We start from the raw sequence: 13,795 nt of genomic DNA on the forward strand, positions 1-13,795 counted from the left end.
TCAAGTTGTGAGTAAGACCATCAGAAACCTGAGTTTCTGGAAAGGTTTTAATTGTTTCGACTCTAAAATTTATTCAACCAGATCACGCTTCTCCTGTTTTATGGCGAGAAACCTGTCCCTGTTGCTCCCCCTCGTGCACACCTCCTAGCATTTTATTGTCCTAGACCTCAATGATTATGAAAATACAAAATTGTTTCTAGTGTTTACTGGGTAAAGACTATTCTTCTTTGTATCTCGCCTTTCGTGTAGTAGGCCTTCAGTTAGAGTTGTGATGGGTGTCTTGCTGCGGGACGAGACACAGGAACGATATTTGCAGTCAGTGGAACAAGCCCCTGTTGTGTGCTTTGTGTCACGGTATTGTTTTAAGATTAAAGATCCGAATAAGTTGGTTTTGCTTGGTCTCGCAATGCTAGTAGTTGTTTGCTCCCCATCGCTGTGTTCTTGGCTTCACTTGGGGGACGTACTTAGGTGAAATACTATTTAGAGGTAGATTGGTTTAAACTCTTTTTGAGTTGGCTTAGTTGTCTCATCTCGGTTGCTCGTGTAAATAGTGGTTTTCAGGAATAAATTTCATTTTCTGTGCACAGTCTGTCTTTTGTGCTCTACCTGTAACAAGTGGAGAACTTCTACAAAATGTGACTGGTAGCAGGGTTGTGGAAGATTGTGTTTTCCAGAAGATGAATGAACAGAATGAGGTGAAATCTTAAAAAATTTAGGCTCTTTTGTCAGAAGTTCCTAGCTGGATTTAAGTGGGCTGCTGAAATCTGCGGTGCCCCAAGCTGGTCACAGGACCGTTGTCTTCAGAGTTTCAGAGAGGGCTGCATTGGTTTTTGTGTTGGTTAAGTAATCTCTTTTGCTGCTCTGTTAAGATGCACCCATCCATCTTCATGCAAATCAATTTTGTCTTCTCTATTGACACAATTTGTTTTCCATTTATGTCTAGGGAACGTGACTACTAGCACATCTGTGTCTCAGATGGCAAGTGGCATCAGTCTAGTCTCCTTCAACAGTCGTCCGGATGGTATGCATCAGCGCTCTTACTCGGTCTCCAGTGCAGATCAGTGGAGTGAGGCAACAGTCATTGCAAACTCTGGCATTAGCAGTGGTAAGAAACCTGGAGCTGGGGGGGGTTATCTGCTTTGGGGTGAAGGGGGAATTTGGTGGTTTGCTTTTTTAAAAAGAAAAAAAGAAGTACAGCCTGATGTTGTTCACCCAGATGCTCTGTTGGAAGCCAGACTTCTAGCATCTGAGAGAAAAAGGAGAAATTAGGTAAAAGAGAACAGATCAATACAATACTGTTTCAGCAGGAAGAGCTTGTGTAATTATAATACTGCTTAATTTTAATTTCAGGTACGTAATGTAGGTTGTTCACTGGATATTCTTATTTCCTTACTCTGTGTGGTAGGTTTTAGCAGTAAATTATCCTCCAGATCTTTTCGTCGGCATGTCCTTTCTCGGCTGTGCTCTTGCTTTAATGTATGCACACTACTGGCATAGTCGTCGTGTTTTCTCTGTGGAGTGTTTAACAGTATTAAAAGGAGCAAACACTATTCCAGATGGTGTTTTGCAATGATTAGATTGTAACAGTGAGACAGGGATTGTTGTTTTTAAAGGGTATGCATGATATTTGGTAACAAAATGGTGCATCAGGCCTCAACGGAGTGCCGGGGAAGGACAGAGATTTAATGCTGTTCACCTATAGCTGACCTGCTGCCTACGCAAATGGGAGCATCCTTGGAGCAGCCGTGGCGGGTGGGCTGGGCCACGGGTGTTTCTGTTGCGGCGTGCTGCGGAGATGGTTCATAGCGGTGAAGCACACGTGTCCAGGAGCATGGGGTTTCATAGGCAGTTGGAGAAACCATGGAAAGTTCACGGAACAGAGGGGAAAAGGAGATGTGTGCGGAAGAAGAAAGAACTGAGAAGAAATTGAGAATATGGATAACGGAAAAAAAAATTGTAAATAGGACAGGAGAAGGGGGAGAAAAAGCTGTTTCTGATGGCTATCCCTAAAATAGTAAGAATTACAGGAGTATGAAAACTATTTCACATGTCCCATATATATGTGTGTGTGTGTGTGTATATATCTGTATAAGGTTTGAATCTGAGTATAGCCCTGATACTGCCTCTGGGTTTTTAAGCAGCTTTGGACAGCTTTTCAGTGCCACCTTATGAGAACGGAAGGTTTAAAATCACGGTCACCTTGGCTCTGAGTGGCTTTAGCTCTCAAGTTCGTAGTTGCTGAAGCACGTACATTTCTGGAGCTCTACACTTGTGGGCAACATCTTCAGGAGTGTGGTATTTGCACGAAAACGGTACAGATTTTGACCAAGAATTTTCTAAAGCAAGCGCTCTTTATTTCAGCCTCGGTGACAGCCAGAGATCCTGCTAAGCAGCATGATTAAATGCTTCAGTGCTGTTCTCCTCCGTGTCCACCCAACTCACCCACTCCTTTGGAAACTGGTTAGTCTTTTAGGGCAATCAGCATTGCCCTACACAGATTCCTTTAGATTGAACTGGCTTTACAGTTAAGGCCATCTATTTCTCTCTCTTTTTCCTGAGCTGCTTCATCGTTTTAATCCACCCCAATTCTACTTTCCTTTTAAAAGGCTATACCCAAGTTGCGGCTTTTTGCACCCTTCTTTTATGCTGTAGCTCTTCAAAGAAAAGTTGAAGAATATTGTATGTTTGCATTAGAAGGAAGGCAAGTGAAAGACAAGATGTAGTCTCTGGTCCTTTACACCTTGACGTACCTACAGACAGATGAGCAGATATGCTGTCCCTCTGCTCCTTAGTGCCAGATGTGACAACTGAGGCTGCAGTAGAGGAAAATCTTCAACATGCAGAATTCAGTGAGTTCCTAAAAGTGGCATGTAATTAATATGTTAAAAGTAGAAATATAACCTGAATTCCTGCCTTTTCCGTTCCCCTTTACTTCGTAATGCTGTTTCTATTTTTGAGATATTTACTGGACTTGTCTTTTGCTCCTGATGCTGCGCTTCAGCTAGTTTTCAGTTCCTGGTGAAGGGAACCTTTTCTCCTACACGAGCTCTGTACTCCCAAGTATGTGCAGTACCTTTTTCTGACTTGCCGTTCATATGTGATTACTTCTGGATCAAAAGAGACGACAGCTAGAATTATCTATGAAATATTTATTCAAAAAAATGCACATGACTGGTGGGTACTTCTGAATAAGCCTGACTTGAATAATTTCTTGCAGAGGTTCTAAATTAAAAAAAAAAAAAAAAGAAAAAAAGAAAAGTTGGGTTTTTTAATAAATATGTGGGAAAAATTGGACTAAGGGTGAGTTTTAGGCAACTAAGGGTCAGCAGAAACAGAAGTATTGCGATAAAACTGCTACAAAACCTCAAGAATAATTCACTGCTATCACTGTATCATCTTTTGGTAAGCTCATAGATGTGTCCTTTATGTTGGCAAGTTGACGCATGAAAAACCCTTTTTAATTTCAGAGGGTTTTTTTCTCCATTAAAAGATTTTTGAATTTTAGTCATAAAAAGATAATACTGTGAAAGCAGCAGGTATGGTGAGAAGCTAAGCATCTTTTGGAATTCAAATGCCAATGTACTGGAGAATATGCCTGCTTATTGTCACATGGTTTTATTGTAGACAAAATAACATATTGGGATTCAATTTTTCTCTGCACCTTTTTTTCACATTAAATTAATACTTTGTGTGGCTCCGGAGAACTTTTCAAAGTCTTCCGAACCAGACCTTTGGTTTCCTGGGGCTTCTGTCTTTCAAGCAGCTGTGAACATCTCCTAATTAGATAAATTACTTTGTAGTGGGCAGAGCCACAAAACAGGAGGTGCTGGTTAAATTAAAGGGGAAAAATAGAAAAATCCATTCTCTGAAATGGAATGCCCCACTGCTTTATGACTATTACTGTTGTAAGGTTTTACATTTAAGTACCTGAGGTTTAAAATTAAATGTCTAATATAATTTGGCAGTGGTAACATGAAGCCTGTGACTGCCCTCAGAGAAAATCGAGACAGCTTAGTTCAGTGTTTCAAATTGCTGTCTGCTTGATAGTGAGTGGATCGTGCGACCGGCTCACTATTTAGCTAAATACCACCTGCTGTTCGGCCTAATTTTAAATGCAGTAACATATTTGCCTTAAAAACTCAGAAATTTAAAAAGACTGTTCCAGCAGCCCATGAAAAATTAATTCTTTTTACATTTTTTTTCTTACTCTTGTAAGTACTTGACAGAAGTAATTTTAGCAGCAAGAGAGAATAAAAACTGGGGGCAGTAAATCCCTGTCCGGGAACCTCTTGTGTAGATTCTTTATGGACCCAGAATTGATCTACATGTCAGATCCTGATGTAGTTTAAACTGTTTATCACCCTAATGGCGATAGAGAGACCATGAACATCAACTTATAATCCTCCATGAAAGAAATCGGTGTTTGCAGTCAATGAAGGAGCAGCTTAGCTTTATTGATAGATTTAGAACAATTACTGCTGCTGCAACTATTGGCCGAGAGGTTTTCCTGGATCGCATTGGAAGCCTGCGATTTTTTTTCTTTGATAAATCTTTTCCTTGATGGATCATTTTTTTTCACCCAGAATTATCTATAGTTGCTCGCTGCTGGGGAATAAGAGGGTTGTCTGGTCTCGGGGAAGCCATTCGTAACCTGTTCGGGTGTTGAAGTTTGGTTCAAGAATGTGCATCTGCACGTTTCCTCCTCTGCAAATTCAGCTCTTATTTTATTTCATACATTCTTTTTCTTCTGCAGATTTTCGTAGCTAGGAAGAGCAGGACTGTTTTGAGGAATTGAGGAAAAGCTAGCCAGGAGTACTGTTGTGAGGCATCTCAAACTTGAGTATAAAATGCAATTTTTTCCGATGGAAGACAGATTAATGCTAACTAGTGGTGTTGCTGCCACTAATAAGAGATGGTGCTGTCTGTTCTACAGTCTTCACAATTTGAACCTCTCTAAAGAACTTGAGAGACAGATCCTCAAACTTAGCATCGGAGCTTTTTTTTGATGGAAGAAACCACAGCCAGCTGTATTGCAAAAATTAGGTTCATGAGACTTAACTCACGGAAGACTGAGGGTGTTATTTCCTACCTGGGGATGAAGAAGTAGCTTGTTCATTCTCTTTTTAAATGTCAAGTTTTATAGTTCAGCTTCTAAGACTGCGTCCTGAGACTATCAGAGGGAAGAATTTCTTCCTTGAGGTTAGAATATTAAGCTCTTCTGAAACAGTGCTGCAAACAGTAGTTTGCATGGGATAGGAATTTCTTGGCTCTGGACTGGTAAATTGTCATTTGAATTCTAGCATGATATAAAATTCTGCAGTAAATCAAATATCTGTTTAAATATCATCCACTTAGGCTTTATCACTGTACAATTGCTTGTACGGGCCATTTGATCTCGGCTGTAATTTATGTAAGTTGTAATACCTGGTGTCTTTTGAGTTTCTAACAGTTTGGTGTTAGGGTTTATTGATGTAAAATTGAGTTCTCACTGTGCCATGGGGTATGAGAGGTCACTGGAGTGTTTATATTAATGCAGACCTTACAACTTGCCTTACTTTTCTGATCGTAAGCACTTGGAATGATTAAATGATGGAGTCTTCTGCTATACGTTGAAAAAGAAAATGGCTCAACTTGCTTTTGACAGTCGTAACACTTTCATTTCAAAAGTGAACCAGAAAACATCATTTAGAGTTGGTGGAATTCAACAGGTAAGTTCTTGACTAGGATAAATTACATAATTTCAAATAGATTTACAGAATTTCAGAATTGTTTGTCTTAAGCGTGTATAGATGCTTTAGGTTGGAAGAGCTTGTTCCTCCTTTTTAAAGGAGGAAATCATTACTGAAAACCAAATATAAAGTCACTTTCTCCTTTTTTCTAGCTGCTCTAGAGCTACTCTGGGGTTTCCTGCACTTCCTAACATTTAATATGGTAAAATTCGCCATGTATAAGACAGTATATGTGCAAGTAGTTTACATTGTCTTTAAGGATAGGAAGGAAAAGGGAACAGTCATGTCCTTTTCATACCCTTTTGTGATCAACAGACAAATTGCTTCTGGCAAATACTTCCAGAGGGAAACTTTGTCAGTTCAGCAGGGTAAACTCTGCTAACAACAACTTACTATTGCCTGTGCTTTCTAAACAGCCTAACATACCTTGAGGAAACTCGGGTTATAAAGTACTACTTTTTAGCAATTTCTGGAAAATGATCCCCTTTCAGCATGAGGTTGCATACTGAAAAACTTCCAGTATTAAAATTCAGTTGACGTCTTTGACAAGCTCTTACTTGAAGTAGCCCAGTCAACCAGAAATACTAAAAAAATCCTATGCAACAATGTCCTAGGTAGCTGGACTCCCACCAGTGTAGTGTCTACGCCTTTACTCAGTCAAGAAAGGGAATAGGAAACTGGTATTTTCTCAGAATTGCTGTAGTGCCTTCCTTGTGGCTAATAATGCATGGCAAGAACTATCCTGCAGGACTTGAAATTTCAGATTGATTTTAATTTATACCGGTGGAGATGCAGTTTTGCAACCTGTGGTTCCCAAAAATAATGTCAGGCATGCAGGGCAGAGCAGTTGATGTGCGTGGGGTGACAAATAAGTTCCTTATAATAATAAATTGGTCTCGAACTTCATCCTTGGTTTCAAAGCAAATTATGAGTTGCTGCTCCTCTTTCTTGAGAAAGAAGACAGGAATATCCTTATCGTATTTTCACAATTGAAGAAATTCGCCAAATTGCCCAAGCAATCTGCCAGCACCACCTCATTTAGACTATAATTTCAGCAGTTTTCACTTCGGCAAATTTCATTGTGCCTGAGCATTCCATATCTCCTTCTGGATCCTCACCATGAAGTACGTGAGGTAGAGATCTTGTTGCTCTCGTGGAAACAAGACATTGGCAGCTAGATGTTCTGCTATATTATTCTCATAGTTGTGTCATTCATCATTTTTCCATTGCAGCGTAATGAAGAGGAGGGTACCAAAGGCTGTCTGATGTTTAAATAAGACCCTAGAAGTGGTGGTGTTTCATACTGGTTTCTAGAACTTTTTAAAGCGGGAGGAAGCCATATCATTTCAGTGCTCGGCTAGAAGGAGGAGGTCAGCAAGGAAATCTGATCGTTGTCTGACAGCTTGAGCATTAGTCAGGAAAGCATCATGTTGCCTGCGCCCTGCCTGAGCTTGAAGGCAGAAAGGAAATGTGATGTTTCTGAGATGTGGGCAGATGTCCCATTTGTCTTTTCACTGAGCTTTCTTCTCCAAAATGGTGTCAGCGTAAGGATAAGTTCTCTGAAAAGGGTTTCAGAGCACGAAACTAAACGATGCTTTCTGCCTGTGGTTTTTTAGGAATGTGTTAGCATCCAGAAGCAGTAGGACCCAATGCTTGCCCATTCCGTTTTGTAGACCGTAAAAATCTCAACTGAATGGGAAACTTTAAGATTACCTTTCTTGGGGAGGCTCCTGCCAGGTTGACAAAATACAGGCACTTACCTTGTGTTCTCTGGGTCTGTGTGTGTTGCCAAAATGATGGGAAAAACCTGTCCTGTCATACAGGTGAGGAACACTGTGAGGTGTTCCTGAAATTCTGCCCAACGTGCCACCCTGAAAAAAAGTAATCGAGGGGCAAAACCTCTGCAGTCTGCTACCTCTGTGCAGTATGGGTTCAAATACGGCTGGCTTGCTTACTGCTCTTAGTATGCCTTTCACCAGGTCGTCCGGGCTGTGGGTTGCAGCTCAGTGAACGCCGAAGCGTAGATGAGCCGTTGCCATTTGCTCCCGCCAGACTTTGCATCCGGCAGAGAACACGTTGCTTCCTGATGAGTTAAAAGAAAGAAAGACGTGAAAGCGGTTCTTCAGTTTCTGTGTCCGTGGTGGAGGGGGGAGATGGCACCAGTAAACCTTTGAGACTTAAACTGAGCTGTGTCGTGATATTAGTTTAAGGAGGATATTGGGTACGTGGGCATTTCTGCACAACTTTGCTGGGTTTCAACTAAGTATTTCTGTATTTACCTAGTCCTGCTGTTTAAATCCTGAGCTATATTATGTGGATTTTTACAGTTCTGCAGTTCTCCAGAAACCCATCTGCTTTTCTTGTTTAAGATCCTCTTCTTTCTGCTCTCCCCCTCCCCTCGATTAAAATATAAAGAATTATTGCATTCAGCAATTAAATCCTACGCTTGCTTCCAAAATGGCAAGACATGTGAGTTTTCATCTTCAGATAATTTGACATTGGCAACCTCATGCTCATCTTAATCTTGTTCACAGCCTGAAGTGCCAAATGTCTGTCAGTAAATTGTTTATGTGACTAAATTAACTTTTTGAGTGGAACTATAAAGCTTTGTTTTTTCCCGACGTTTACTTATGGATGCTTAAATGCATATTTTGCTTTTAGTTTCGCTTAAAATTTAAACTGAAATGGGAAAGCGTATAGCATATTCCTTATAATAGGGAAAAAGAGATTTTGTTTTTTCTGGTTACTGATGTTGATTAATCTGACTTGATTGTCTAGCAATGTTCAATAAATCAGTGCTTTTTCTGCCTATAGCTGGGTTTGGTTGTCACACCTTCTCCGTTTGTCCCCATTCACGAGAAAAGGAAAAAAAGAAACCTCAAACCAAAGCACTTTATTTTTATCATGGAGCATGAACTTCAGCCTGATAGGATAGTGCGAATAGTGAATGTTGTCTTTATCAGGTCTTCAAGCTTGTGTCTGAGAGATGCTCCCCATTCCTGACCTTTCAGGTGCAGGGCTAGTGTGTTGCAGTACGCCGCTTGGGGTATTTAACCACCGCCAAAAGTCAGTACTTCTCACGTAAGGAAAGTGGATACCTGGCACTGATATCCCTAGAAACAGGGGGTACTTTTAACTTCAGGTTGTGGTTTTTAAAAAAAAAAAAAAAAAAAAAAAAAATCTATCTCCATAGCTGTCTCCTTGCCTAACTTCAGCTGCAAGCTGGTTCTCTGTAGCTCAGATGCTTGACATTTGACAGATACAGCGCTTAGAAGTCTGTAAAATATATTCTGTTCTCTGTTTCTATATTAGTATCTGTCAGAATGGAAGGGTTAATATTGACGGTGATTGGACCCCTGTGCAAAGTGAATTCTTCATCAGGGAGGCCGTCCTGTAATCTCATTTGTATAAAAGGATGGTTTAATCTTTCGAAGATTTTGTGTGCGTGTGTGTGTGTGTGTAGTTGAAGATTGCTTTAATCTTAAATGTTTGCAGTTTGGAATGAGTTTTGCTGTGATGTTTCTTGGCAGGTCAGTCACCACGTAGTTTGAGATAGAGGATGAGCTGTGATTGTTTTTCCCCGGTATCTCAGAAATAAATGTGACCTGTGGTCTTAGACTGCTTAAATAGTGGCCGAGACATCGGCACATCGACCGCATTCAGCAGCAGCAGCAGGACGGATCTTCTGGCACTAGCTGTTAAAAGGTGAAGAGCTGCATTTGATGTGAGGATGCCTGTATGCATTCAGGAGTGAAGTATCTTGATAAATGATAATTGCAAGGAAATAAGTACACAAGCCGGATTCACACCATATCTATCCTACAGGGCTTTATGAACTTTGAAAGATAAAATCGTGTTTACAGAGAATAATATAATTTGAGAGACACATTCTCAAGTAAACATACAGGAAAGACATAATACTGCAAGAGCAAAGTGTGACACTTTATAAACTCTTCTGATTCAAATAATGTGGCTTAAAAATTTCATAAGCCCAATGCATTCCATATTTAAGGACTTTATAAGTAAGACTTAAGGAGGGAAATGAGTAAACTTCCCAGATCAGTACGCTTTTATTTTTCTTAATCTTTTTATCTAAATTTTAATAATCTAAATTTGTATAAAAATAATAATAATATAAATTCTAAATTTAGATAAAGTTTAGTAATGTCTAAACACAAAGTTGAGAAAGTAAAAAGTTAATGTATAGCTACCACTGGAGTAATTCCCAATTTCAGAATTTCTTCTTTTTATGTCCATACTTTGGAAGTTCAAATAGATGCTTGTAATAATTAGTTTTCTTGTTTAATGTGTATCCAGAAGCACACTGCTTTGTTTTGCCAGGATCTGGATGAAGTGTGTGCAAGAAACACAGACGATGCTTTTATTTCTTCCCCAGCTTAATGAAGTTCCTGTTCCAATTCACATGAGAGCGGTTGTCTCATCAAGCATGTCTGTTTGCAGGCTCGGTTTCTTTCCAGTCCAGATCACAGAGCACAGGGTACAGGGACGTTGTGTATACGTTACCTATGGAATCCAACACTTCAAAGCTTCTTCACAGCATATACAGTTCAAGGAGTGAAAGAAGCCTCTGTGTTAAGTCCGATACGCGACTCCTTCACAACCTGCTGATTGTTGGGGGACAGCTGAAGCGCAGAGACCTGGCCTTCCTGCAGGTGGAAGAGCATCTCCTTTCAAGTCTCTGGGCCCTTCATTTGTTACAGTTGATATCATCCCTTAATTCAGCCATCGTGTGTGCCACCCACGGTCCAGGTTGGTGAGGAGTATCCAGTTTACAAGTGCTTTTCTGATGCATGGATTCTGTGAGAGCAAAAGAAGGGCCCTGGCTTTGGTTATCTAAACCCTCAGAAGAGCTGGTAAGAGCTAGCAAGAGCGCTTGATTAAATTTAAAAATAAAAAAAAAATGATTGTCAATGACAGTTGTGTCATCTGACACCTATAAAAGGTAGCAAAGACATAGCTTTATGTTAAGAGCTTTACTTTTCATCTATAGGTTTCTGCAATAGGAAAACTTTTGATTTTGTCTTTGATTAAGAGTATCCTTGGCGTTGCTTCCGTTATTTCTTTTCCTTTCTGACGCTGGTGCTCGTGGCATACGTTACCAGGAAAGCCTTAGCCTTTTCCTACCTAGCACGATGCAATTAACTGCCTATTTGCGATACAGCAGTTACTCAGCTTTAATTGGAAAATGTTAATAGTGAAGGTCTCTTGATTTTTTCCAAAACACTGATATTAGGGCTTGTCGCTGAAGTCTTGTGGACTGACGGTGAAGAGTTTCCTAACCTCTTCTCAATTACCAGTGAGTGGGTTTGATGCTTGAAGTTATCCACAGGTTATACAGACTGAAGGTTAAAGTATAAGAGTAGAGACAGGAGATGTCTTTCTGGCTCTGAGCATTTCTTTGAAGAGAGTCAAAGTTCTTACTTTCTGTCTTATTTTGCCTATGTTGAAACGCAAGGTAAATATTTCAGTAGGAAGTGATTCAATAAGGCATGGGTTCGTTATTTTCCGAGTGCCTTGAGACCTCAAGGCTCTATTTCAAAGCAAAATACTGTTAAATGAGGGTTTTTTGCAATTGCTGATCGTTAGATCAGGGTGCAGCTCTCACCCTCTCTGTGTAATTAAGGTGAATTTATTATGCATATCAGTTTGACCAAGGATATAAAATAGTATTTGTCACACAATGTTGCATGTACTTGATCACGGTGTAGCTTGTTCCTCCAAGATGTATTCTTTTAGTGGTGCTCCAAGTGTTTATTTTTCTGCAAATCACCGTTACTTGAGACGGTCTCGATGGGTTCGCTAGGTCCAGCATGCCGCAGTTGGTAACTATTCTTGAGGCATCTGATTATCTACCTGGCTTCAAAAGTGGGAGATAGACTAACCAACACATGACCTGGAATCGAACCAGGAGATACTGCCCTGAAACCATTCCACAGCCATATGGTTTGTCTTCAAAAGGACCATCCATATTCTTTCTTCCTCACAGGTTGGCTAAGAACTAGTTACCTGAAAGGAATCCCCATAACTAGCTGCCTTTTGTAATATTCCTCACCTCTCTGTTTTGTGTGCAGTTGATGGCCGGGAGAAGCAATGCCCATGGCATCATACACCCAGTTTGTTGCAATTCAGGGTGACACCGTGTAAGAATCACATCTTCTGAACAGATCTGATGCTGCCCAGTGAAAACGTTATGCTAGAAAAGTTAGAGACATCCCTTATACATCTAAACTGTAGATCTATTCAGCAGGAGCCATGAAGTTAGTTTGCCTTGGGATGTAGTGGCATCCTACAACATCTGAGACTTGCATCTCTTTCTAGTTTGTTGTCCTTATATATTCAAACAACTTGCCATGCTTGAGCTTTCCACAGGGCACATTCAGCATACAGCACAAAGGAGGTACATGCAAAGATGCATCTGTGTAATGGGGGATAAGATAAATTAGCAAACTGTGTTAACTCAGGGAGTCGTTTATAATATCTCTGCCCCTGACCTAAACCTGCTTTAGGCAAGATGTGCGGAGGAGAGATTAGCATCTCCTTCCCAGTTCATGCTCTGAGGCTTGCAGGTCCTCTGAAATACAGTTAGTCTTTACTTTGCTTGTCACTGTATTGGCAACACAGGAGGGTCGCTTAGGAATAGATGTTTCCTCTCCTTGTGTCAGATGGTAAATTCCTTCCGTGATACAAGGAGCTTACTTCATAAGATGGCTTTGAAAGGGAGTTAACAGGGTACTGTTGCTTCTTTTCTTGCTAGGAATACTTTGATTTCTAGGGAGCAGGATGGTGTTTTCCTAGCACTGTAATATGGTCCTCCTTAGGAGGGAAAACGTAGTGAGTAATGTACTTTTGTGGGGTTTTTTTAAACACTATATTGCATTTTTACTTTCATGCTTCCTTTACAATGGCCAGACATTGCATCTTAGTAGGAAATGAGCTAGAGGTAACTTTGTCTTTCCTTTAGATAAGAGGGATTGTAACAAGGGTCTTACTATCTCCAAAATTATTGAAGCCAGTCCTTCCTATACCTTTGCCTTACTGTCGTGAGGCTGACTTTGTCTCACAAGTCGGTGGATGATGTCCCTCGCTTGTCACAAAGTGACTTATTAGGCTGCCGAGTGGAAACGATCCTGTCACGCCAAACATGCCTTCAGGTCTGCTTTGCTTGAGGCGTGCTACCACGTATCAAAAGCCAGACCCTCCAAAAGCAGGGAGATCTTTTTTTGTCAAGAAGGAAGCTTTGTTTTCCTTATTTAATTGAAATTGCTATTAGAGGGAAGGGGGCAGTAACTTGGGCATTCAGTGGGGCTCTCTGTACATGACAGGATAGCTTTGTGATTTACAGGCTCTAGGCACAAGGCTGGAAAAATGGCAGACGCTGTGGAAAGAGAATACTCCTGAGGCTCTTTCATCTCCATCCCCCAGTTCTGCTCAGAGCTTCCTTTTAATTTCATTCAGTGCAGCAGGTTAATTTAAGCCCTCGATAGCTTGAGTGTCCAAGCTGAATTCAGCTAAACGACGACTGGATGCGCCTAATTCCTACCGAAGGTATGAGTTCTGTGTACTTTAATAATATTTGCCTTTTTTTTTTTCTGTAGGCTGTAATCTCGTGCCACCCCTTCTCCCCCACTCACGAGTGTTTATTATCATCTGCAGACTTCTGCCAAGCTGCGGTTTTGACAGGATTTTAATGTCAGTCTTGTACATCCGTGCCTGACTCCAGCCTTCTGCAGTCATTGTGCAATTGCAGCATCCCTTTAACTTCGGTTTGAGGCAGAGGAGGAATATAAAGAACTTGATAGAACATTTATGGTAATAGCTGTAAAGGGAAGCTGTAGAGCATTGGATTTCACAGCCAGAAAAATCTCAGCTCGGGGAAATGGGTCTGAAATACAACTACAGATGGTTTTAGTCTATTGCTTCCCCTGTTTAAATAAAAGGATTGCTTTTTTCGCCTCTATTTAAAACACATGTGTAGAAGATGAAAGTGTCCAGCTATTTTTTTATTATTCAGTCCACCAGCTACCGACATCTTTGCCTTATTTCGT

At 40.6% G+C, this 13,795-nt stretch overlaps 1 protein-coding gene across 1 annotated transcript in view; it reads left to right on the forward strand.

The window, feature by feature from the left end:
- Positions 1–13,795, forward strand: part of AGAP1 (ArfGAP with GTPase domain, ankyrin repeat and PH domain 1) — a 385,969-nt gene that overhangs the window by 274,087 nt on the left and 98,087 nt on the right. Inside the window, 1 exon segment of the mRNA XM_050900363.1 lies at positions 944–1,105. Within this exon segment, the coding sequence (XP_050756320.1) occupies positions 944–1,105 (162 nt within the window).

Source organism: Gymnogyps californianus, chromosome 7 (genome assembly GCF_018139145.2).
Source record: "Gymnogyps californianus isolate 813 chromosome 7, ASM1813914v2, whole genome shotgun sequence".
Classification (NCBI taxonomy): Eukaryota; Metazoa; Chordata; class Aves; order Accipitriformes; family Cathartidae; genus Gymnogyps; species Gymnogyps californianus.